Below are 26,489 nucleotides of genomic sequence, written 5' to 3'. Positions count from 1 at the left end.
CTCTTTCATCAGGGCTGGTAAAATGGTCCTCCCTCCCCTCCAGTCTCCTCTCTCATTGCAAAAGAGCATTGCAAACAGCCGTATCAGTGTGATCCTTTTATTATCCAACCAAGTAGCATGCAGATTTGGAGTTAGACAAAATAGTTTAAAAAAAGGGGGCAAAAGTTGTAAGGTAGAAAGTGGCTGATATTTAAGCCATGGACTCTTTGTTGGGTTATATTCCTTGGAAGCGGGGCAAGTTCTGCCATGGGGTTCTCCATCCATGGAGCAGAGGAGGAGCAGGAGGAGGCAGAGGCAGGGCTGGGGAAAGCCCCATAACCACAAGGTCAGCCAGCAGCAGTGCCAGATGCCCACCGGGCTCCTTTTATGAAGTCACAAGCACAGGGGGCTTTTGACATTTGACCTTCCTGAGTATGTATCAGCCAGCGGTCTTTTTCAAACCATTTTCACCTTCAATCTGGAATTAAAAATATTAAAAGCACCTTCAAATAAACAAACCAAAATAAGAAGCACCTCTGAAGTAACCATCCCTGGCAAATTACACACAACAGTTAGGAAGTTCAGGAAAAACTTAAGCTGAGGGGGCGTTATAACTTACTCAGTAAATTCTGATACCATTTTTGGACATACATTCCATTTTGCTAGCACTGGTAAATACTTACTGAGAAGTATGATTGCGCCTGTGAGTCGTGTCTCCTATAAACATATACTCTTGAACTTGCCAGAGCTCTGCATTCAAGCCAGATCAGCTGGGCCAAAACTGTCAAGGAAACCCAGAGAGTGAAGAGCAAGGCCAACCAGGATAAAGTGGCTCCTACCTATTTGGCACTCATCTGCATTCTGCATGAGAGGGGTGTGTGTGTGTGTGTGTGTGTGTGAATGGGAAAGGGAAAGGGAAAGGGAAAGGGAAAGGGTGGGGGGGATACATTCTTTTCTACCATGCCACCCAGAGAGATTAGGTCCCTAGCAGAAGTGGTGTTGCGGGGTGACCCACTGTAGCCAGAATCCCAGATTATTCTTGTGGACTTCTGCATCTCTGCCAGGCCATCTGCCCCACCATTTTGCTGCCCATGGGAAGTTTTAGTAGTGGTTCATGTAGGGTATGGGCCTTGGATCTTTTGAGCAGTGCCCTGGATCTTTAGGGCTGCCCCACTTGCTATCAGTCTTAACACAAGCCTTCTTCCCTATGAAAAAAGAAGTGGATTTATTTGTGAAAAGTGTTTGAATGAACTCAGTGTCTAAAGTAGGAGCAAGGTATGGCTTGCCCTGGCCTTCTTGAGTGTGTCTGGAGCTCCTTGGCTCTGAAGTCAAGTTTCTGGAGTATACCTGTTTTTCTTGTGATCCTTCTCGGAGTCAGGGGTTTGCAAAGGCTGATTTTAATAAATTCAGGACAATGGGAAGTAATATTTTGCTGCAAGTGAAAGGAAAACAGAGGTTGAGATGGGTGGGAGTTTAAAAAATTAATGTACATTTACAAACAATTCCAACAAAAAACAAAAATAGAAGATAGCAGAAGAAACCAGTGTGGCTCCCCAAAGAACTTTTGCGTTGGCCTAAAAATAAAAAAAAGGATATTGAGGAAGCAGAAGGCAGGCCAGGTGATAAAAGTACAGAGAGGTGGCACAGAAGTACAGGAGTGCCATTAGGAAGGCTAAAGCACACAAGGAACTGAAGGGATGCTAAAACAAAACAAAACAATGAGCTATTTTTCAGGTGCATGCACAGTAAAGGACAGAGTATAGAAATGGTGGTTCAATTTCTTAAGGAGGAAGGCAAATTAATAACAGATGATGAAGAAAAGGCCGAAGTGCTCAATCGCTGCTTTGGTTCTGTCTTTTCTCAAAAGCAGGTCTGTGACCCCCCTCACAGAAATGAAGCACAAACTGAAGGGTCAGGACTGAAGCCTGAGATAATAAATGGTCAAAGAACACTTGATTTACTTGAATTAGTTCAGCTCTTCAGGCCCTGATGAGTTACATCCTGGAGTAATAAATGAACTGGCAGAAGGATCTTGGAATGGTCATTACAACCGGATCACAGGTTGACTATAAACTAACAATGCGATATGGCAGAAATAAAATAAAATAGCAATGCTATATTGGGCTGCATTAATAGAAGTATAGCTTCCAAATCACATGAGGTACTGGCTCCCTTCTATTTGGCACCAGCTAGGCCCCACCTTGAGTACTGTGTCCAGTTCTGGGTAACACACTTGAGAAAGATGCAGACAAACTGGAAAAAGTTCAGAGAAGGTCTACAAGGATGATCCAGGGACTGGAAAGAAAGTCCTATGAAAAGAAATTGAAAGAACCAGATATGTTTAGCTGGGATAAGACTGAGGGAAAATATGATAGCACTTTTCAAATACCTGAAAGGCTGTCACACAGAGGAGGGCCCGGATTTCTTTTCAAGCATCCCAGAGTGAGGCTATGAAACGATGGACTTAAGTTACAGGAAGCCAGATTCTGGCTGGACATCAGGAAGAACTTCCTGACAGAGCAGTACAGCAATGGAATCAATTACCTCCTAGGGAGGCTGTTTGCTCTCCCGCACTGGAGACTTCAAGGGGTAGTTGGACAGTCATTGGTCAGAGATGTTTTAACTTGGAGTCCTACACTGAGCAGGCGGTTGGGCCAGGTGGCCTTACAGGCTCCTTCCAACTCTACATAAAGGTGTCCAACGATGCATATTGGTACTTCCATGATGAGAATGCTAGAAACATCAGGTTGCGATATTTAGTGTAGATTTTGAGATTTCTAGAAATTAGAACTCAAGAGTGGTAAAAAAAAAAGAAAGAAAAAAAAGATGTTCTAATGTTTGTATTGCCTCATGATCCAGGGGCCAGAAGCAGCAAAGCAATGCTCTCCAGTCCTGAGGCCTCTGGCTAGTGGTGTTCTGATGGAAGAACAAATGAGAATCTTCTCAGAAGCAAACCCCTCTGGGTTTCTCCTTGGAAAGTGGGTGAGTTTACAGCCTGCAATCTGGGTTCTTACAATCTCCAATAAGCACCATCAGCCTCCTTGCAGGTACCGCACATTCAGTTTGCAATTCATCAGTAAACAGTTCAGGTGCCTGAGTCCGGCAGGCACTCCATTCTCCCCGCCTGGATTTGGGTCTGTGAGAGATGAAGGAAAATGTGGGCACCTGGGGGATTAAGAATTAAGCAGCCACAATTTGGGACACTGCACAGCTTTGTCCTGAAAGCAAGCAAGAATTTATCTTATTTGCTTTTTAGAAAATTTAAATCATAATTATTTCCAGTAATGCACATATGCAAATTATGTGCATAATTGCAAAGTTGTTATTTTTTTCCAGTTGCCTTTAGTCCTGCATCTTTTCCAGACCTAACACTTTGCCTAATAACTGGGCCTACTTGCTTGCTCTCCCGGTCTCGGTGATGCGCCTCATGGGGCTGGGGGCGCTCCTTCAAAAGGCACCTTGCGCAGGATCCACTAACACCCGGGACCGGCCCTCTTGGCTCGTGCCCCCATTTTATGGATGGGCATCCGAGGCCACGCAGCGCGCTTGACCCGGAATTGGGAGCGCTGCTCTTCCCGCAGCCGCCTCCCGGCACCCTGTCCGTACGCGACTGAAGGGGTGCAGGAAACGATCCTCCGCTCTGCTCCGCTCCACGCCGCTGCCGCCGCCCCACGCGAACGGCCGGACAGAGGCATTCCCGCCCTCGCAGGAACGAAAGCGCCCGGCGCCGGCTCCGCTCCACTCCGCCCCCTCTGCGGGAAGCCCCACGGCGCTGATCCGCCTTTCCCCTGCTCTTTCTCCCTCTCCCTCGCTCGCCTCTCCTCCTCCGCAGCCTCCCATTAGCCAGCGATGGGGGCGGTCCTATTGCGCTAGTCTGGCGGCGGCGGCGGGGCTTTCTCCGCCCACGTCCCGATACCCGTCCCAGGAAAAACAGAACAAAACAAAAAGGAAGTGCGGAGTGCCGCCGGCTGCGGAGCTCCCTCAGTGCCCGCTAGAGCGACGTCTCCTTCCCGGCCCTGCTGCTTTTGCGCCGCCGCTGGGCGGGTGCGCGGGCGGCAGTGGTCCAGAGGCGCGGAGGGGACGAGAAGGCAGCGCCTCCGCAGGGCATCAGCCGGGCACCTCTCGCCGCCTTCTCTGGCCATGGCTGGGATCGCCTTGCTCTTCCTCGCCAGCCTCCTGCTGGCGCCGGGCAGCGCCTTCAATCTGGATGTGGAGAGACCGACTGTTTACACCGGCCCTGCGGGGAGTTACTTCGGCTTCGCGGTGGATTTCTTCGTCCCTGACCGCTCCTCGTAAGTATGTTGCCGCCAAGCGGGAGAAGCGACGCGCTCAGACCGCTGCAGTCGCTTCCCAAAGAGGCACGATTAGACAGGCGCCAGGGAGTATCGGACGAGCGTCGGGAAAGTTCCTGATGGAGCCCTGGAAGAGAAACCGAAGTGCGCCTGTTCTGATCTCTCGCTTTGAGCACAGCTTTGGATGTCAGCTGCCTTAAAATGAATGGGGCTGGACTTCCGAGCAAGAGTGTGTGTGGAATTGGGATGTCCTTTTCTCCCCCCCCCCCCGCCCCAGCCCCTCGGGCCGCCTGCTTATTGTGTCCTGGTCGGATGCCCTCCTCGCCTAGCTTAGCTGGGTGCTTTTCTCAGGGGAGCAAGAAGTGCAGCCAGTGAAAGTAAGCCCTACCTCTTTCAGTAGGACTTACTCCCGAATAAGCTTGCGTAGACTTTAACAGCCTGGATTTAAGGTAAAAAAAGAAAAAAACCTTGAGAGATACAGGCTGATAAGAGGATTTAGTTAAAATCCCAAGTGCTCTAGATTGTAGACAGTAGTCTTAACTTACATTCCTCCCTAGTCCTCTGAATTAAGAATTGCCTCTTTTTATCCCATACATACAAAGTCATAGAAACATGTTATGCCAGGGAAGATAATGGTGCTATTTGGTGAGTCTTTTTGATGCTGTAAAACAGCAGATGAAAAGTGCTGTGCATTAGGGGAGACACTGATTTATTTTTATTGGTAGTTAATAATAATATATATTTGCTTCATGTCCCCAAGAATTAAGGTGCAACTTAGATCAATATAATGTGATATAATATAATTAAGTGACAATTTATTTCTAGTGCAAATAAGATGAACATGTAGTTAGCTGAATGTTGCAGTAATGTAATGTACCTGCATGTAAGAATAGTGTAATGTGATGAGATAATAACCCCCCCCAGCAAATAATATAAATAGAATAATACTAATGAATGCCACACACTGCAAGTATGTAATGATATCCATAAAACTCCTAAATAGAAAAGGGTAAATCAGTAAGGGCACAATACTATGGCTGCTGGACACTGTCTGGATGGCCATAGGGTAATTTCACTTTGCAGCCCCAACTTCAGAGAAGTGCTCCGAGATCAGAGCTGAAACCTTGAATTTGGAGCACTGTCTCTCCTCCCCTGCACCCAGGGTGGTTCTTTCCCCTCTGGCTACTTCTCCAAGCCTTGTGGCAGTGGGTGGGCCTAAGAGTAGGGAGTAAATCGACCCTCTTAAGTGTTCTGGAGGGTCAGAGAAGTGCCAAGGTGGTCCTACCTTCCGTATTTCTCCTGCCCTTAGGTGGATACATGTAACCCGCTTGGGTTCAGAGAGTCTTGGGCAGCTACACTGGATTAGCTATACTGATGTCTCCTAGGGTGCAACCCTCTGCACACACACCTGGGAGTATATCCCATTGAACTCAATGGGATTTACTTTTGTGTAGACGTGTATAGGATAGTGCTGTTAAAACATCAAAGTAAACCAAATCCCTCACAGGCCGTGACTACATGAACATCTGATTCTTTATCAGGAGTGACACAAATTTTTGTCAGAGATTAGTTTTGGCTAGTGTCACTGCAGGAGATTGGCATATTGACATTGATCCACTTGAAAGCACTTCTGTTGTGGTTGTGATTTTGTCTGACACGTCTTCATTTTGATTATGGGTAGAAGAAACCATCAGAATATTTATTTAAAGTCTCGGAGAGAAAAGAGGGGAAAAGGTACCCACAATGAGAGGGACTTTGCCTCAGGCCTGTTGTATGTGTAAGGCTAGATCAAGTTAAGTGTTTATGATAGACAATATAATTCTGAGGCTACATTTCCAATAGGTCTGAGGTGCTTTATAGGATTACTAGGTTTGCTGGTAAGGTCACACGGTCGGATGGGCACTGTTTTCCCCCAAAGCAGGCTGTCTTTCTAAACATGCTTACTCCAGAGTAAGTCCCATGTACCCCACAAGGACTTCCTTTTGGTTAAACATGCTTAGGATTACTTGTAAGGTCACTTTGGATGTTTAATTAGCAAAATATTTTGACACACATTCACACATATGAACACACAGTCTTAGAACTGAAAGTGTCTCCTAAGCCAGAAGAGTTTTTAGCAGAAGCAACCGATCTTTGGTCAGATCCAAGGCCCATCACATCCAGGTTTTGTGTTGAGATGGCCAAAGATGCGTTTGTGCCTGGGAGGGTAAATCCAAATAGTGAAGCCAACGAAGGCTGACCTTCATGAGGCACAGTGAGGGGGTTTCTGCAGGTGAGAGATGTTGGGTGACTGGAGAAAGGGTTGTGTGCCGCAGCCAATCCCCTGTCCCCTAAGGTGCTTGGCTGCTCTTGGGGCATTGGAGGATGTTCTCCCATTGCTGGTGCAAAGGTTTCAGTTGCCAGCCTGTGGTATGTGGAATGGGTAGGGGATACCAACATGTCTTTCTCCTCAGACCACAACATTTCTTGGGCTGATGCTGGCAGAAATGAAATCATAAACTAAGCAGTTGATTATCTCTGCCTTGGACGTTGCCTGAGGACTGGCTGCCTGAGGGGACTGCCAAGCCTAGCTTAACCCTGGCTCCAGTAGCAGCCAGCTGGGAGCCCTGGGATGTCAGTCTGCAAGCAGGAACAACATGATGGACGTGGTCTCTTCCTGTTGGTTGTCCCCATCATTTGGCATTCTGCTCTTGAAGTTCTCAGGAATACTGGTCATTGCTAGTTGACATTCATGACATTCACTAGAACTTCCAACAAGTTTTCAGAGCAAAAAGGCACAGCAACACTTATCATACATGAGACAGGAATTCCAGTTGATGGTTTCCTGTTCTGCCTCTCCAGATGCTTGGCCTTCAAGTCCTATCATCGCTCATCATTGACTTTGCTGGCCAGGGCTGATGGGAGTTGTATGACAAAACAGCTGGAGGGCTACAAGTTACCCACCCTGTTCTGTGCTCTGTCCTAAAACTGTGCTACCATGCAGTGTAACAAAAAGGTAAAATTTTGGGGATGCTGCAGATGACTGGACCATCATGTGCTGATAGGAACATTTATTTATTTATATTAATGTTAATCCTGATTTTTTCTGTGAAAAGCACATTTGAGGTATCTTAGTATGCAAAATTATACATCCTTAGATGGTCATCATTGTAAAAAGGCAGACTCATTATTAGTACTACATTTTATTTATCTTCCTGAACTCAGGGTGGCTCACATATCTCCAGTTTGTCCTCACAACAACCTTGTGAGGTGGGCTGGGCTGAGAGGGAGTGACTGGCCCTTCATGGCCAAATGGGGACTAGAACCCGGATGTCTCAGGGCCCCAGTCCAACACTCTTAACCATCCCGCCACATGCACACATAACACTAACCCAGCTCTTGGGCTGAATTGAATACTACTACTACTACTACTAATAATAATAATGAATTTATGAGAAGTGAGATTAAACAGCTAGATGTTTCTCTGACCCAAGTGTTTCCCATTGATTAGTTGACTGATTCCTGCTCCTGTTAATAAGGTGACAGATTGGGAAAGGAACATGAGTTTTGATTGATCAGTTAAGACTGTGGTCCTTTATGCACTTACATGGACAGCAGTCTTGTTTGGTTCAGTTGGGATTATTCTGCAAGAAGGGTGTTACAACATAAGGGTGCAATTCTGTCCAGATTTAGCTAGTGGTTAATCCATTGAATACAGTGGGGCTAGTGCCCAAGCAGGCTTGGATAGGACTGTGCTGTAAGTTTATTTATTTATTTGCAATATTTTTCTGCTGCCCATTGCAGTCATATGGGTGGCATGCAGATTCACATAGTATTCTTCATTACATAGAAATATAAAAAATGAAAAACTTTGATGGGGCGGCATGGATTGAATTGAATGTCAAAAAGCAGGAAAACAACTGGAAATGTACAGTGTCCTTTCTGTGCTGTAATTTCCCTTTGTTTACTATGGTGATACCATTTTATGACTTTTTAAAATCACCAACACCCTCTGTTCACAAATGGGTTGAATCCAGACTTAGTCATTTTCGGAGAAGACCCATTGAAATCAATAGCATGGATGTTAGTCATTGACTAGAAAAGTTAGTCATGGCTAAGTAGGGCTTGGTCTGGACCCAACAGCACTGCTCACTTAAGATAAAGATGTAGTTGTTTGTGAATATGTCGTAAATTAACAATATGGGTATTACACAACTGTGTGTATGAATGTTCTCAGGGAAGTGACTTCATGCATGATTCCCCAAAGTGAGGGTTTGTTGAAAGGAAACAGACATGTAGCAAATAACTGCTATTGCAAGTTATTCTGCTGAGGTATAGTATTTTGGAAATTCCTATGGAAAACATGTTGTACCACATTTGTTATAGTAGAGTCCTCAAAAAACTTGTTGAAGCATTTTCAGATCTTCTGTATAACATCTTTGAGAGATCCTGGAGATTAGGTGAGCTCCCATGGGAAGGGCAAATGTTGTCCCAATCTTCGAAAGCAGGGGATGGGAAGGGGAATTTGGCAATCTGCAGAGTGGTCTGCTTAACTCAGATACCGTTGAACAGAAGCATCTTGATTACAGCATTTGATTTGTTTAAGCCGGGGAGGAGTTGGCAAAATTAAATCCTGCTTGGTCCATACTGGTTTTTCCCTCCCTTTTAAAAAAAAAGTACGTTCAATATATTTTGGGAATGCTATGGATATAATCAGTCTTGATTCAACAAAGCACCCCCCTACCGCATGGCATTTTGACTGGAAAACTGGTTCAATTAGAGTTAGACGGGTGCATCTTTATGTGAATTCTTAGCTGGTCAGAAAACCATTCTTCACAGATGTTCCTCTGCAGGCCTTCTCGAACTGAACGGGCATTTGGAGTGGTTACTGCAGGACTCTGAACTGGTGCCCATCATAATTTTTTCAGATGCTTAAATGGAGCAGTGGAGAGAAGCTGTATCTGCATTGCAGGTGTTTCCTTTTCATAGTTGTTCATGCTCCTTTTAGCAGTGTTGCTTCTTAAATCCACCATGCAGCAGGTAAACCTATATTAATGTTCTCGAAACTGATCCTCCTGTTATTTTTTAGACACATTTATTCCTATGATGAACACATCTCTGGATGTGCATGCCAGAAAAGAAGAGACTTGGAAGGCAGTTCTGTTAAAATAAAGAAAGGCTGAGATCCAGTGAACCAGGCAGCTACTTCTGCTTTCCCAAGAATGGGGGTTTTGGACATGTGTGCATTGAACTATGGATCTCCATGGCACCCTTCCAAAGTCTAGGAAAGTTTTAAAAGAGGTTTGTGAGATGATGTGGGAGGAAGCGGTAGGTGTGAAAGATTCATTAAGCCTTTTGTTCTCATGGCAACAGTCTAGGCTGAGGCATTTTGGATGTCTCAGGGTAACAATCCAAGGGGCACGTCCTGTCTCTGATGTGCGTGAGTAATGAACAGCACTGTGTTCTTGTGCTGCTCCTGTACATTTTCGATTGTTCAGCTGAATTTTCTGGTGGATTTTCTCTTGTGAGTGAGTCCGATCTGTCTGGATCTCACCCTGCTGCCCCAAAACTCCACTGCTCACCTTGTTGCATGATGAGAACAGCAAATAGGATGGTGGCATTTGTAAAGCAGATGCTCTTTCTCCCATCTTCTGCCCCGCTGTTTTGGGTTATCTGGCTTGAAATCAGTTCCTTCCTTTGGAGATGTTTGGGAATAGCCCACACATTGAATGTTATTTCTTTGCATTTCTGTTTGGAAATTGCTGTATTGCCCTTTGTTGCCATGATAGAGGAAAGCAAACATCTAAAATAAATTAGGGCTGCAACCCTGCAATAAACATTAATTTAATGCCGATTAAAGAAACATTAATCAACTAATCAGATGAACTTTTGTTGATTTAAGTTAAGTTAAATTTGCAGAGCAGTATTGCTGAAGCATTTTATTAGTTCACCAATAGTACAAACATGCAGCAAAGCAAGTAGTATTGTAGAAGAGGCATCTGTTCTGTATGAGAGAAAATGGAGACTGCTTTTAAGATGGTGTAGTATCACCTGCAGTATATGAATACTGATAAGTATATACGAGGAGAATAAGTGCTGCATTTTTGGTGCTTTAATCAGTTAGAGAAATCTATTATGCTTTGCCACATTAAAATAAATACATAAGTCAAGTGGCTAGGGTTGTACTAGGTACTGAAAAGTTCTGGGGATCAGGCCCAGTCAGCAGCAGCAGTACAAATTTGCATGTATGAATTTACATATGTGCTAACATCTCTCTCTGGGTGCACCTTTAAAGGAGGAGACCTCTATCTGTGAAAAGAGATGAATGGACAGAGGAGAGGAGGCTATTTGATTTCAGAAAAGAATTCAGGCAGAAGGATTTGGGGAGGGCAGAAAAAGTCAGCTAATCTAGGAGGAGTTGGATGGAAGAATGATCCTCCAGACTCCACAGCTGTGTTTCAGCAAGTGCCCATGCATAGCAGGGAGGTGGGGCAGGTGACTTCCCATTGATTTGGGACTCCAATTGAAAAGTTCAGGGCTGGAGCCCAAGTCAGCCAGCTCTTGACACTGCCTCTGCTGTTGATGCTCTCTGGACCTTCTAATTTCTGTTTTTATCAATACAATGAAGTCCTGAAAAATATTGCAATATGGAGTGCTTCCATAGGAGCTTTCCAGCTTTTTGGCTTTCCCCTCCCCAGACAATAGCCAGCATTTTATAGTTACTAAGCACCCTCAGTCCTCACTGGGCTATTTTGGGGAAGGTTCCCCAGCACCCTCCTTCAGAGCTTTTCTTAAATATGTTTTATACTTTTGCCACCCCGGAATTCTTCCTGTTGCTGATCTCTCTCTCTCTCTCTTCTGTGAGGCTGAGGCCTTTAGCTCCATAAGCCCTGGTGTTCACCACACAAAATGCAGAAATAAAAGGATTAATTCAAAAACCACAAAAGCTGCTTTATCTCCACTGAGCCGGGCCTGGTGTTTTTCCAATTATGTCTGCAGCAATTTCAATTCCAAGCAGAGAAAAGAGTATGGTCAGCTTGTGAGCTTAAGCCATGTGTGCCTAACCTGACACTCTTGGTATCCCCACCTCTCGGGAGTAGGACCCACTGCAGCAAGGCAGGAGTAGGGAACATGGGGCCTTCCAGATATTGCCAGACAACACTCCTGTCCAACCACAGCTCCCCAGCCAGCGTAATCAGTGAGGAGGGATGGTAGACATTGCAGGCCAAAACATCTGGTGAGACGCATGTTCCCAGTTCCTGCTGAAGACAGAAGCCATGGTTTCAGTTTTGCAAATTCAGCAATTATTAAGGAAAAATGGTATCAGTAGAACGCCTGCCTTCCTTAGACCCCTAAGAGAGACAGCAACCGCATTCCTGTCGGGTTGCAGTCATCTGGTATTGGCATCCCTCACGCCCGTGACTCACCATTATGGCTGTTTATTTCTAATACTCCCATCCTAAACATTGGTGTTGGCCAGCGCTATTGTCCCTGGCAGGTTGCGGCATTGTGAGACGCCGAGTTGGGTAGATGGTTCCCACGCCATATGTTTTGCATTTAGTTGCTGGCACAGCTCGTATTGGGGTTGGGATGTTACAGTACGTGCACATGTTTTATTTCGGCTGTTTTCATTTTTCTTTATGAAGCAATCATTTAAAAGCTTGTTATGGCCAGTATTTGCTTTATCAGAAAACCAAAAGTAAGTGGGACTGAATACCAGAGTATTTCTTCAATGGAGCTGCATGGGAGGGCAGTGTTATACTTGAAGGGAATTGTGCCTTATGATTTATAGCTGCAAAAATTTCAGAAGGGGTGGGGTGGGAGAGGCTTTCCTTAGCACTGGGAATAGGATTCAAGGAAAGGATTGCCAGAAGGCATTTATTTCTTTTTTGGCATAGATTTCTTTGCCCTTAAGTGTGTTTGATGGAGGAAGAGTTGAAGGCTAGAATAGTTTTGTTATATCGTGAATGAAATAGAATTTAAAGAATAATTTGTATAATTTAGAAAGTTAGTAAGCCTCACATGCTGATTACTTTATATGGCTCATGGGAACATCTGAGTTTCCAGAAGATTCAGTCTACACAGAGAGTTCTGCTTTCTGTCTCTTCTCTTTTTGATCTCTCAGCCCGGCTCAGCAGATTGCTGTGAGCTGAATGGCTTTTTCCCTGCTAGCTGGATGTGGGACACGTGAGTTGCATGGAGGGGTAAAATGGAGTCAGACTGTATGGCAGGAGTGGGGAACAGGTGCCCCTCCAGGTGTTTCTGCCCTGCAGTTCCCACAAGTTCTAATCAGCCCAACCAATGGTGGGGTGTGATGAGACTTACTCTCCAGAACAGGGTGGATAAAAATCAATGGTTTTTTAAAATTAAAAAATCAGATTTTTTTATTTAAATAGATTTTTTAAAAATGTGGATTCAATTTTTAAAAATAAAATGTTTCTTGAGGAAAACTCTTTAGCTTTCTGTTTAGGATACGTTATAATCCAAAGAGTTATTCATCATGAAATAAGGATTTAATTATGTAGCATGAGGAAATATATTCAAGCAATGTTAAAAATTTTTGGTAAATAAATTCCATTAATCCACTCACAATGTCATGCTCTTCCAGAGGTTTCCGTAAAAGTATTGGGCAGTTTTTCTGTCTGGAGGATATTATCGCAGATCCTTGGTTTTGCAGTTCTCACACCCTTAATTTGTGCCTGCAGACATCACATGCCTCTTCTTTGCAGCAGAAATGTTATAAAATAAATACAGACTTGAGAAAAATACCTTAATCTCAGTGTTCCTTTGCAAATCTATGTATACAGGAACAACCCCTTACCTCTTAAGTGCCAAGTTTCAAAAAATTCAATGAATAGTATTAGATTGTTGGGAGTGAAATAGACCTGCACAGGAAGCTAAATGGGAGGAAGGAGGGGAAGCAGTAAAAATGAAAGTGAAAGCTTTTGAGCAGCACAGCCCACAAGTCTTTGGATCTTGGGGATAACCTGAGCTTCATCATTATTATTTTTCCCTGGAGGAGAAAAGCTATAATGACAGCAGGGCATAAATGAGACCCAGTTTGGGAATAGTTTAGTGAAGTTCTTCTACTTACTGGTAAGGCAGGCATGTGTGCCAAATCATGATTTAACTCTAGTGTTACTGACAAATTATTTAAACTGTGATTTTTAAATCAAATCCACCCTACTCCAGAAACATCTGCAAGACCATATTTCCCCCTTGCTGTTCTACAGTCTAGAGGCATGTCATTTCTGATTTGCTTAGGGTGTCCACAGACCTATAGAGGACAGTCCTCCATTGGAAGGGCTGCTGAAGTCCGTGACAGGAAGGGAGGGCAAGGAGACGTCTCGGTTGCCCATCAGTAGTTAGTACTCAGGTGGCAAACTAAGTGGGTACACAAGTCACCTGGCCACAGTCATCAGGTATATTTCTATTGAAACGGTCGTAGTCGCTTCTAAATGTGTGTGTGCATGTGCACGCGTGCATGTGCAAATGGATATATGCAAACTTTATGCAGATCTGTCCCCTCCCCTCCCCTCCCCTTTGATCTAGTGTTATTTTTATTGCATTTATAGCCTAGCGTTTGCCCCTTGCAAAAGCAAGGAATCCCAGGCAGCCTATAGGGTCCTCCTCCTCTCCATTTCATCCTCACAACAACCCTGTGAGGGGGTTTGGGCTGAGAGTCAGTGACTGGACCAGTCACCCAGGGAGCTCCATGGCTGGGAACGGGGTGAGGTCTAGATCCCAGATCTTCCCAGCCCCAGCCCAGTCACCTAGCCAGGATGCCACACTGGCTCTCTGGATGACTCGCCATCCCCTTACCACCGCCTGTATTTTTTACACTTTAGCAAAAATATATCTGTGCCTGGTAAAAAATGTTCTTCCCTGGCTGTGGAGCCAGAAAGGTTGCCTGCAGCTGTGTTACAGTCAGCACTAGCTTCATAGTACTTAACGGGATAGCAAGTCTCATGCGACAGGACTGCCTTGCTGGTGACCAGCCAAGCCGACTGCGGCCCACCAGCTGGGCACTGTGGCCTGCTGATAGGCAGCAAAAGGAGAGTGCTGGTTGAACCGGCAGCAGGCTGGGCCCCTGGCATGGCTGGAGGATGAGCGTGGCTTGGTGGATCACAGTCCTGATCGATGCAGCAGATCTGGCCATGGGGGCAGCGGGGGTAGAGGCTTTGCAGATCCCACTTCATTGAAACAAGGGTGTCCTTTGCTTTCTTGTCCTCTGCGTGACACCTGCTTTCCTACTGCGGCTGTTCCTATTACAACACACTAGCTGCTTACTACCTCTTTGTGTTGCTTCCAGGACCTGCCTTCCGAAGTATGAAGGGCTCCACTTCTGGAAGGCCCTTCTGCCCATTTTTGGGGGATCCTTCCACACACCACACCTCACCCCATTTGGCCGTGACCTCTATCTGTCACATTTTCAAGGGGCTAGGAGGGTGGAAGAAATTCTTCTACCGGTGCAGTTGATCCAGCTTAGTTCTGGTTCCACCCCTTTACAATAATTTATGCAGTTGCACCATTGGTGCATTTTATCCATTTTCTTCAATGAATTTATTGGCATTCTTGAACCCATTGTTTTTCCTCTGCAGGATGTTTCTGCTTGTGGGCGCTCCGAAAGCAAACACGACCCAGCCAGGCATTGTACAAGGAGGCCAGGTGCTCAAGTGTAACTGGAACTCCAACAGAGGAGACTGCCAGCCTATCTTATTCGATCCAACAGGTAATGTCTGGTATTGTAGATGGATTTCTTCCATGTGAGGTAAAGGGATTGCTGAAGGTGAAAGGCAGTCAGTGTGGACTGCCATAGGGAAGCAGCACTGTGCTATGGCTGGGAAATTCAGTGCCCTCTAAATGTTTTGGCTCACAGCTCCCATAATATCTCATAATTGGCAACGTTCGGCAAGGCTGCAGTCTTAAATGTTTGTAGGACATGCCTAATTCCTGGCATAAACATTCAGGGCAGGCACGCCTATGCTCGCTAAGGTCAGCATTATTGTGAGCCAGGGTGGATTGATTTAAATCAGGACAATTTAGAGTAGTGGTTTAAATCTGGCTCCCACTGAAACTTTTTCCTGTTTTTCCTGAAACATGGTGCAAATCTGACCAATACACCATGATGATTTACAGTTAGATTGAGTATTATCACACTGTTTAGTGCAGGACACTGACGTAAACCATTCCTCTGAGATGACTGTCCGGTTTCATTTTGAATACCTCTAGTGTGGGAGAGCCCACCACCTCCATAAATAATTGGTTCTATTGTACTGTTCTAACAGGAATTTTTTCCTGATATCTAGCTTGGATCTGGCTTCCTGTAACTTGAGCCATCACTCCATGTCCTGCACTCCGGGACAATCAAGCAAGAAGAGATCTTGTCCTTCCTTTCTATGACAGCCATTCAGGTCCCCTCAGTCTTCTCTTCTCAGGGCTAAACATGCCCAATTATTTCAATCTATCCTCACAGGGCTTTTTTTCCAGTCCCCGGATCCACCTCACTGCCCTCCTCTGAACCCTTTCCAGCTTGACTGCTTCTTCCTTAAACTGTGGTGCCCAGAACTGGACACTGTTCTCCAGATGAGGCCTAACCAGTGCTGAGTAAAGGGGAACTAGCACTTCACAGGATTTGGAAGGGAAGTACGTATATTTCTTGCGGCCTGCACTGATAACGGTCTGAAGTAAGCAATGCAATTCTGTACATGTCTACTCAGAAATGAGTTCAGTTGAGCCCAAAGCATCTTATTGTCAGGCCAGTAGCTATAGGACTGCAACCTGAGTATGAGAATAGAGGAAGGTGCATGCTGGAATGATTTCCTTCTCTGTTCCTTTCCATTATTATGTTTTTTGTCTTAGCTCTGTTTTGGGACTGCCTTGTTCACAAAAATAAAGCAGCAACCAAAATTAAATGTCCATGACTGATAGGTCAAAGCAAACTTTGATCATTATTGGGCAGACTGGCTTTTTCCCTCAAGTGAAAATAAAGTGCCTGTGATTGGCTATGGTGTACTTTTCCCACATTTGGGAAATGATCAGAATGGTTCTTCATTGTATAGAAATGCTTCCTTTAACTCAGTCTGAATGGCAGAGGCATTTAATTCTGTCTAGAGATGAACTGTGTGGCTAGCGTGTGCATCCTGATTATATAATGTTAATGTAGTTATTATTTAAGATAAACTTTATGTTACATTTTATAAATAAATATTTTTTACATTTTTTAAAAGTGATTTTTCTGATGTTTTAAAATCATCATTTTCCCACCTTCCTATACAGGCTGTCTTAATTAGCTTTTCTGCCTTGCTTGGCCCACCTTAACCACCACAAAAGTACAGGCCAACTTTTCTGTCCAGGCTGTGAAACAGAAACTGAAAGCCTACAACTTTCAAAAAGCAAAACTGGTAGTTAGCCTGGAGGACAGAGCAATTTTCATGAGATGAAAGACTGTAATGAAGGCCTGTGTTGACTGAATTTCCTGCCTGTGCTTGGGAATGTGATGAAGCTGTTCATTCATTTTATGTGTGCATGATGGGATTTAACTGCAACCATGTGATTTTCTAAATGCAACAGAACTTTAGTTTTCTTTAATGATTTTTAAAAAATAAAAATGTGATTTAAATGTTGAGGAACCAATGTATAAATCTTAACTTCAAAAATAGCTTTTATCTGCCTTGTCTGCAGATATGTAGAAAGTAGGGATGATTTGGAATTATCATCATCACATTGTATTTCTATCTGGCCTTTTTTCCTCTTCTGAGGAACCCAAGGCAGCTTACATAACTCCATTTTTCTCCTCCATTTTTCCCTTGCAACAACAACCCTGTGAGGTAGGTTTGGTTGAGAGAGTGACTGACTCTGAGCCACCCGATGAGCTTTAGGGCCAAGTGGAGTCTAGAGCCCAGATCTTCAAAGTCCCCACTCTTACACTTTAACAAGCATACCTCTTATTGTGGATGTGAGATGTGGTTATTGTGTCAGAAGGCCAATGCATTCAGTGGCAGTGCCGGTTCTGTTCCAGAGTTCCTTGAAGATCGCCAGGAAAGCTGGAAGTAAAGTCAAGGCAGGAATGTGGATTACAACCAGAAAAATGCAGGACCTTGGATAGCTCCAAGTGGGGCTTGCTGGTTGAACTCTTCTGCTGGAACACCAGGAGACCGTGGGCTCAGCTGGTGGGCACATAACTGAAGCCTTATGTGGACGAGGCTTCTATGGTGGTCGGCTCTGTCTTTCCTGTAGGAACTCAGAGGTCCCTTGCCTGATTCCACAGCTTGAGACTTCTGCAAGTCTGAGGAGATGGAGGCTCTGTTGGGTGACCAGGGGTGGTTGGCGTGATATGCGAACCCAAAACTTTGGATGGTTGAGAGGGAACAACCCAGAGTTTTAACCCAACAACAAACCATGTGTTAAAATCGCAGTCGCAAAGCAGGAGTGAGTGTGGCATCCCACCTATGTGTGGGGAGGCCAGGAACACAAGTGATTTTAGCCAAGTAGGACAAGGTGCAAGTACCAGAAGATTAACCATCACATAATCGCAGTCAACCTGGCTTGTATGATGTAATAATTCATGGGCAGCTTGAATATGCGAAATGCTAACCAGCACGTTTCAAAGGTCTCTGTGGCTTAAGCAACCCACATTAATTGTGGGTGTTTTGATTACATGAACCAGGCCATGGAGGACTGGAAGCCCTGAGTTTTGGTAAGATTTGAACAAAGGGGTAAAAAAAACAACCTGCCTGGATCCAGCTGAGACAAGAACAAACCAAAGAGGAGGAGAATGGCCTTGAGCACTGCCAGACAGTGATTTCAGTGGGATGGATATTAGATGAACCCAAACCTAAATAGTTGGTACTTCTTAGTGATTGCAGTTCTTGAAGCTGTGCAGTCTCTGTCTGGTGAAAAAAACCTCATCAGTTATTCACATACTCAGTTTCAGGAGACACCCTAGGGGTATGGTACTTGGCATATGGAGATATTCAGATTTATTTCCTGCTTGCTGTGCTTTAAGCCAATCATGAGGCATTTGATATGGTGCAGCCTTGGTGAATTCCTATCTTTGAATCTCTTCCTGCTTACATGACTAGAAACAGGATCTTACCTAGAAGACTTGTTGCAAAATGCACTCTCTTCTTCCCCCAGCCCAAGCTCCTTGCCTTCTCTTGAAACCCGGTACCCTGCTGAACTTAAGAGGCATCAAGTTATGCCAAACAGTGCAGTGAAATGCCTCCTTTCCACTGTGTTGCATCTATTGCAAAGACAAGCCTCAGGAGCTGGGATTCAAAGAGCTGCTTTAAACCCCCCTGGCCTGCCATGAACAAGGCAGCAGAAGCAGCTGAATAAAGCACACACCACCCAGCTGTGGTTTGGTTGGTGCCACATGCAAAACAGGAACTCTGGCTTGTCTCCCCACAGAGAAACCAGAGGAGCAACCCAAGAACAAGCTGTGGGTTATTTCACTGGCTGATAACCACTTTTCATTCCTTTTGCCTGGGGAGTGGGGAAGAGTTTTGTCCAACCTCTTCTTTTTCATATTGCCTGCAACTAGGAAAGAATTAGCATATGGAAACTGCTATTAAGGGATCAAAAGAAGGACACACACACGCGCGCGCGCACACACGCCCTGTACTCCAAAGAACCATGTCCTCTGGCTTCAATCAGTTCAATCCCGAGGGTTTAAAAAGGGGAAGAGAAATAGGTAGGCTGAGATTGGTTGGATGCAGCAGGGCACAAGTGCAGTTAGTTCCACTTTCTTTTGTCTGAGTGCTGATATTTCCAGATGGAGTAATTCTGCAGCTTGGATTACAGCTCAGATATGTGTTAATAGGGTTTTAAAATAATAGGAATGGCCTTCAGCAGGCAACACAGCCTTATTCTTGTCTAGCTCTTATGTGGGTAGGCCAACAATAGAAAGCTTTGTTTGAGCGCCTATACTGCTGGTCAGGCATGGACGTTTCTGTGACCCATTTAGCACCCGGCATATTTCAAGAGCCTCGTGCAGCTCCATCGCTTTCAACATTCTCCAGCTCAGGAACTGCTGCCATTGAGAAGTCATGCAGAAAATGTGTGTCAGGGGTCTGGGAAAGGGGAAATTGGCGAGGAGCTGCACTCGGTGGAATAAGCTGGCAAAAAACGAGGTGTTGAAGCGATCCAAAGAGTTATTGTTAAAGGGCTGCGTTTGGGGGTCACAGGAAGGTCCGTTGCCTATTTATAGGTTACTCTAAAAATGTTGTCCTGCCAACCAGATGATTGAAGATTCCTGTGGCAGCCAACAGCAAATTCGAACACTAAATAAACAGACCTAATGAAAGCCTTTTGCAGTCTGCACAGTGCAATTCTGTATGGGTCTACTCTATAAGGGAAGAGTTTGCTGTAAAGGAATTGCAGAAGGATGTTTTATAATGAAGATTGCGGGGACTCGAAACAAAAGACAAAACACAGTTTTGGGCAGAGTGATACCAAGTACCTCTTAGCATAAACATAGTCATGACGTGATGGTGAGCTGGTTGGACTGACGACCTGGGAGATCTGGCTTCTAGTCTCCATTTCACCATGAGGCTCACTGGGTGACTTTGGGCCAGCCATGCCCTCTCAGCCTGGCCTACCTGACAGGGTTGTTGTGAGGACAGAAAGGAACTATGTAGCCTGTGTTGGGTTCCTCACAGGAGGAAAAAAGGTGAGGTATAAATGCAAGGTAATACTTCTTTATTAGTTTAATATCCTGCCTTTTTTCTGTTTAAAGAACTCAAAGCAGTTTACATTGTTCTCTTTCTGCTGCTCTCAGTCTAATCCCCACAACAGCAACCCTGTGAGGCGGGTTGGGCTGAGAGTCTGTGCCTGGCCCAAAGTCACCCACTTGCCTCCATAGCCGAACGAGGACTAGAACCCAGATCACCTGAGTCCCAGTCCTGTGCTCTTAACCGCTACGCCATGCTGGCTCTCTTATACTCCCAAATGCCAGTTGCACCCAAAAGATGTGACATATCCTCACCAAACAGGGGTGTCCTTGCTCTTTCCTTTGACAAGCCTTTCTTTTTCCACCCACGCGCCTGTATTTTCCATTTCTTTTTTCCAACTGACATTTCACCTTCTGTGGCCACTGCACATGGTCCGTTAACACTGCACAAATTTGGGGGTGGGGTGTGCTCCACTTAAGTGTTTCTTAATTCCCCTCTGTTTTCACTTCTGAGGGGTTTGGAGGAATGACTTCAGCATGTTGTTGCTATCCCTGTTATTTCTTCGTGCTTTGGACTACAGCTGAATCAGCACTCATTGCCTGAGCCTCTACTGGGAAGAGACCTTTGATCGTGCCAGAGCATGTAACGTTGTGGTTGGTTTTGCTGCTGCTGCTGTTGCACGGACTGATGTCTTAATTGGATTTAGTTTTGAATTATCAAGCTTTTCCCGGGGAAGGCAGCGAGAAGTTGATGTGAGGTTGCCAGTGGCTTCCCGTGCAGACTCTGGACTAGTCCTCACCATTAGCTTTAATGGTCTCCAGCACTGGGTGCCCCAGACCATTCCCTGGTCCTTTTTTCTAGATGCTGACGAGAATGAAAACCATGTCTCAGCCCTGTTGGGTTGGTCAGCTCCCCAGCACAAGCATTTCTCTGAAGGCGTTTTATTCCCACCCTTCAGTCATTTTACCCAGGCAGTTTCCAGGGCTCTTGTTGCTAAGCTTCTGAAGGCACTGTGCAGCCACCCCATTTTTCCTTCCATTGCAGTTTTTCTTTTCTTAGCAGCAAGAGAGTGGGAGGAAGCAGTGGGAGAGTAAATGTAGGCAACCCTTTGACTATGTCAGCATCTTTACAAAATTCTGTAATCGCAAAATTCTGTGGCTGAGGCAGTGGGATTACACCAGAAAGGCCTTGCCTAGAAATGCCCCAAACCTCTTAAATTGAAAGAGAAACCAAATACAACATGCCAGGAGAGCAGTGCATCCTACCCCTGAGGCGTGAAAGCCCCCCTAAGCCCATCCGGATGAAGTGGCCATCTAGATCAAGTATGGGGAGGTGGAGGGAAAGAGGCTGGGAATCAGTGTAGCTCTTTGCCCTGGCCTTCTCTTCCCAACGCCCCGGCACACTTCTTTTCTCCCCCTCTGAGACCCCATCGCAACTCAGTTGCTGACATGGTTCTTCCCATGCTGGCTGTGAGGGAGGCAGGCTGGGACTCAGCCCTGGGGGTCCCAGCTCCAAGACTACACGAGCACAGAGCTAGGACTCCAAACAATCCTATGGCCCCCTAAATAACTCTGGGAGGCCAGGGGATTGCACTTAAGGGAGCCGTCCTGCGGCTCCTGCTCAGCATTGAAGGCATCATAACCTCCATTCCTCCATTTAAATCACAAAAAGCAATGAACAGACTCACTGACTTACCTCGCTGGTGGGGAAAGGACTGGAGAGACCAAGAGTCTGTGTATATCTGTGAAAAATAAAACCCCAATCCATTTTTGGAGAAAGCATCAGCATTTCGTGCTCTGACAATATCAACTGCCTTTTCCCAGGAAGGTGTGCACTATTTCTTGAGCAGCAATGCCTCTCCTCCGTTGGCCCCACCATCCCACCTCTGTCCCATCCCCTTTTTTCCTTGCTGTTGTGACTCCATAAGGAAAGCTCTCTGTAGGGTTTGGAAGGGTGGGAGAGGGGAGATCCACAGTTAGGTCTCCACACGTGTTGCCCTGTCTACAGGCGTGGAGGAGGAGATCCACAGCTCTCTCTTGGGATAGCTCTGGCATTTGCCTCCAGAGTGCTCTGTGCTGTATGCATGTTTATCAAGTAGATTCTTCTGGCATGCGTTTGAGAAACAAGTATTTCAATGGTATGGTGTGCCCCTTACGAAGTAAGCTGTGGGGAGCTTTTCCTGCTCTCTGCTTGCATTCTTCACCCGTGTCTGGAAATGATCGCTGTCAGGAGTAAGATTCGAGGCTGAGGCAGTTCATTGACCTGGTCCAGGAACACGGCTCTTTCGGCACACACTTCCTCATTTCCCAGTCTTCTTCATGCAGGCTGGAACCAAAAAGTCTGTTCTCCCCAGCAGACAATGATGCACTCAGAACAAAAGCAACATCTGGGTGCTTTTCACATTCTCTTACAGAGATATAGTCAGAGTGTTGGGTTGAAAAACACGTGTGAAGTTCAGAGAAGTTCAAACACGCCACATGTGGTGGTGGTGGTGGTGGTGGTGGTGGTGTTCCCCCTTCTTTTTCCTCTGGCAAGTTACCCAAGGTAGCCCTCCGTTCTGTTTTATCCTCACAGCAAACTTGTGAGGTAGGCCACAATGAGCATCAGCCACTGGCCCAAAGTCATCTGGTGAACTTCATCGCTAAGGGGGCACCCAAGTTCCAGTCTAACACTTCAATCATCACATCACACTGGCTCTGAATATTACTGCTGTGTTTATGATATATACCGATAGAAGCAGATGTGTAATCAGGCAGTGCTGCGAGGGCACCCCTTTTCCGCCTCCACCACAACGGGCCTTCCTTGGTTTTAGTAACATTAGTCAGGAGGAGTCCTGCCTGGATGGCGCTTGACTGGGCCTGCCCAAGTTCTGACTGCTGGGAGAGAAAAGATTTGCTCAAACTACGTAATCAGGAAAGATTACAGCTTTAGGAAAAGCTGGCACAGGTGATCACCATCCTTTTCCCAGCATTTGTCTTATTGCAAGCAGGAGCTCTGTCTTTTCACTGAGGACTGATTAATACTGAGTGCATTGTAGGTGCTGAGAAAGAGTTTGAAAATCCCATGTGTGGCACCTCTCTTGTGTGTGGCCAACAGACTGCAGAAATGCACGATTAAGCCTTTTGCATGTTACAGTGAGTACTTGAGAGACTATCTTTGAGATATCGCCAAATCCTTATGAGTGAAATCCCATTCTTAGGCCAAAGAAAAGATCACACACCCCACAAATGTGCCAACCTTTGAGATCTGGAGATTTAGCCTAACAAAGGCATTCCAAATGGATCTGATACTTTTGCAGCTTCCATTTCTTTTGCTTATAAATGGTGGTATATCTTGCACACAGGGGCAGCTGAACACAATGGATTGGCCATGCAAGGTGGCATTTATGTGGGGTTCAACAGACGACTCCATATAGGGCCAGTCTAACTACAGAGGCAACTTGTGGGCCAGTCTTTCAGTAGCACCCGTCCGAACTGTGTAAATGTCTCTGGGAAAAGAGAAGCAGCCTGGCAGCTCATTGGCTGGGCGATGCTCCCAGCATTCCAGGTGCCCCTGGGCAGCCCCACTGGTTACATCTGCTGCTCAGGATGTAGCCGCAGTTGTGAGGAGACTATCAAGCAAAGAAATGTGTGTTTCTTTGAAATATGTTTATGCTACCTTTCCATTCCAGTTCAAAGTATTCATACTAGGGATAATAAAGTAAATAAAACCCAACGAAAAATGAAGAGAACCCCTATAGGAACAGCAAGCCAGCAGATACGTGCAAGTAAAGGTAACAGCAGTAAAATATGAGTGAGATCCCTGGAAGCAAGTAAATTCTCTCTGCTGGGGGGATTATATACTACATGTGAGAAGCACACTCACAGTCCTGCTTGCATAGCTATACACCAAGCCAGCATGTCAAGTCACCTTTGCTAAGCTGGAGAGGTGTGGGCCTGCAGCTGGATGGGTGACCCATGTGGAGGTAGAAGCAGGGGGTTGGACTTAATGGCTCCAGCTCTACCATTGTTCTATATGTAAAGCTGAAAACCCTCCTGAAAAGTTATGTATTACCGCAACAGTCAAAGGACAGCAAGAAGAGAGCAAAAACGTTCTAGGCAGGGTGTTCTAGATTTGGGCACTCACCCTTGGTCCGCAGTCCCATGCAAACATGAAATCAGAACTGGCAGGACACCAGGGCTTTTGCGCAGCCAGCCCTTGGCTGTGTGACTGCAAGTCACTTCTGGCTCATAAAAGCTTTCCCTCTTTGCTCCCCTTTTTGCACATGCTTTAATGTGCACAATTTTTCTTTTTTATAGTTATATTTTTAGCCACACTTGTACGACTGTGGACATCCAGAAATTGGGAGCTTTGGTTGGGCAACTTGGGGAGTGGGGATGGGGCTGAGGGTACTTGCTGTCAGAGAGCAGCAGGAACCAACCTGGGACGTTGCTCCAAAAGCTCTACCTTCGCCTGACAGCCGTCAAACGGCAAGCTATCAGGGGAAGGCAAGGGCATGAGTGATCTTCATTCACGGAAAGGAGGTGGTGGGATTTACATACGCTTGTGGCAATTCCTCATCTTTTCTCCCCTTCTGACAGTCCCTGATGGTACAAATTTTTCACTTTTCCCTGATGCGCTAGCTGTTCGTGAGGGTGCAAAAATGTATCCTACATCCTTTGCTGGGTCCCCTTTAAAACAGCATTTTCATGGGGCATTTTTCTTTTTTGCATTTTAGGACTGGGACATATAGAGCCCCATGTCAATATGCTGAGGGGACAGCAGGTCAGTCCTGCCGCAGCGGGCCCTGGGATCCCGGCAGGAGGACCGAGGGAGAAGGATCCAGAGGGGAGGAGTGACCAACATATGGTGAGCCCGTCTTCTGTTGGGCACACCAAGCATTGTGGCGTTTTGCCAGGGTGGGTGTGTATAAAGTTCGGACACACCCAGTGGGACTTTCTAGCTCAGATTAAGATTCTCAAGGAAATGAAACCGGAGCAGGTGCACTTACCGGAAAGGCGAAGAAGTGCAATGAAAGAGGGTAGCAAGGGTAAGACTGTTGCAACTCCGGACATAACCACTGCCGCCTTGGCCATGTGCGGAGGTCCTCCAAAGCCTCTTCTGGGCCCGCTGTTCCACTTGCCCCACCCGATGTAAGGAACACGGCTTGATTCCGCAGCTCTTGGCTCTTCCAGCCTGGGGATGGGGAGGACTGTACTATGTCTGGTGCTCCCTGAGTGTGGTAATGCCAGGAGGATCCCAGGTGGCTGCTTCTGGCTCAGAGGACCGTGCCTCCTCTACCTTGGAGTCCTCCTCTTAGCCAGAGGGGAATGGTCAGGGCCAGAGAGCAGGATCCAGTGTCCAGTTGTGAAGGTGTTCCCATTTTAATGCTACTTCCTCTTTTTTGACAAAGGAGGATCACATCTCTAGGATGCATCTCTGCAATGGGGCATTCACATGCCTGCCTCTTTGCCATAGAGGACTCGCTCTCTTAATCCCTGTTCAGTCTGGCCTTACTGAAGTCTGAACTGATTCCGTCAGAGGCAGCACGTCTTTCAGTGTGGCTCCATCCCAATCCTATGCAAAGGGGAGGATGTGATTTTAAAGTCCAAAAGGAACACTCGTGGGTGAGTGCCAAACCATTCCCCTGCCTGCAACATCTCACCCGAAGCTACTTTTCTCCTAGATATTGTTTTTCCAATATTGTAGTCTATGGGGGAGAAGAGCGCAAGCTTATTTCCAAAGTGAGTTACCCTGAAAGTGCTGAGCACACCGTCACACATCCTTTTTTTTTTTGGCCTTTAAATTTTATCCCGTCTTTGCTTGGTGGCCCATGTTTTTATTGTTGTCATAGTTGTTAAAAATGTGTTTCTCTGTTTGCACTACTTTACATGAAATTTAACTAGGTTCTCCACCCAGTTCTACATTTTCACTTTGTGTTTTTTGCTCGAAACACTGAGAAGCAAGAGATAAAAGAGAGGGGAGGAGAGGAGAAAGAGCCAGAAAGAGGTTGTTGTTCATGGTTTTGTGTGGCATGGTATCATTAATATTTCCAGAGTGCATAGCAGTCACTGTACTGTATACAAAACAAATGAAAACAAACACAGGTCAAACAACAGATCTGCATCTTATGGGCGGCATTAAATTACAAAAACGGGAAATGTCGAACAGTTCAGCATAAATTATTCAAACTGGATGTGAAGTAAAAAAGACTGTGCCAAGAACAACTGGAACTTTTAATCGTTCTCCGTCATGCTGCTTTGGCTTGTGCCTCCAATCACTGATCAGAGATAAGAGAGTACTTACTATAAAGCATTGCACTGAGAGGAAGAGTGTGAGTTGTGTATTTCGCAGGTAGGAGAGCTGCTACGTGCATTTCCGGGTAGGAGCCTTGCTTATTTCTGAGTAGACGTACAGAGATTTGCTGTCTGGAATGGTGTCTGAAAGTGTTGTTGAGCAATTGGGTCCTGTTTACTTTTGAGTAGACATGCAGAAGCCTGTCCTGCCTTCTTCTGAGCAGCTTGGAAATGGCTCAAAGGTGGCCTGAAGACCTTGCCTGTTTTACAGTTTGGGCCTAGGGCTGAAA

General features: G+C 45.7%; 2 protein-coding genes across 2 annotated transcripts in view; one reads left to right on the top strand and one right to left on the bottom strand.

Moving 5' to 3' along the window:
• Positions 1 to 81: 81 nt before the first annotated feature.
• LOC123030846 lies at positions 82 to 4,121 on the bottom strand. Its single transcript, XM_044445133.1, has 5 exons — positions 4,075 to 4,121; positions 3,374 to 3,947; positions 1,327 to 1,411; positions 663 to 760; positions 82 to 457 (listed from the first exon to the last, which is right to left on the bottom strand). The coding sequence occupies exons 1-5, from the start codon at positions 4,119 to 4,121 to the stop codon at positions 419 to 421; spliced, it is 843 nt and encodes a 280-aa protein (XP_044301068.1). The 3' UTR covers positions 82 to 418.
• The window catches only part of ITGAV (integrin subunit alpha V), a 71,659-nt gene continuing 49,115 nt past the window's right edge, over positions 3,946 to 26,489 (top strand). The window contains exons 1-2 of the mRNA XM_044445111.1: positions 3,946 to 4,271; positions 14,852 to 14,982. Coding sequence (XP_044301046.1) covers positions 4,120 to 4,271; positions 14,852 to 14,982 — 283 coding nt within the window. The 5' untranslated portion in view covers positions 3,946 to 4,119. The remainder of the gene's footprint in view (positions 4,272 to 14,851; positions 14,983 to 26,489) is intronic.

Source organism: Varanus komodoensis, unplaced genomic scaffold (assembly GCF_004798865.1).
Source record: "Varanus komodoensis strain SLA01 unplaced genomic scaffold, ASM479886v1 scaffold47, whole genome shotgun sequence".
In the NCBI taxonomy this organism is placed as follows: Eukaryota; Metazoa; Chordata; class Lepidosauria; order Squamata; family Varanidae; genus Varanus; species Varanus komodoensis.
The sequence above is the reverse complement of the archived record's forward strand: the minus strand, read 5'-3'. Positions and strand labels throughout refer to the sequence as shown.

What these genes read in the sequence shown, in the direction of transcription:
- LOC123030846 (XM_044445133.1), bottom strand. Translation starts at nt 4,121, where the DNA reads ATGGCCAGAGAAGGCGGCGAGAGGTGCCCGGCTGATGCCCTGCGGAG. An exon ending in GAGACCGGGAGAGCAAGCAA is followed by an intron (nt 1,412 to 3,373) that starts GTAGGCCCAGTT and finishes TTTCACTTGCAG; the next exon opens with CAAAATATTACTTCCCATTG. An exon ending in AAGGATCACAAGAAAAACAG is followed by an intron (nt 761 to 1,326) that starts GTATACTCCAGA and finishes TTTCCTTGACAG; the next exon opens with TTTTGGCCCAGCTGATCTGG.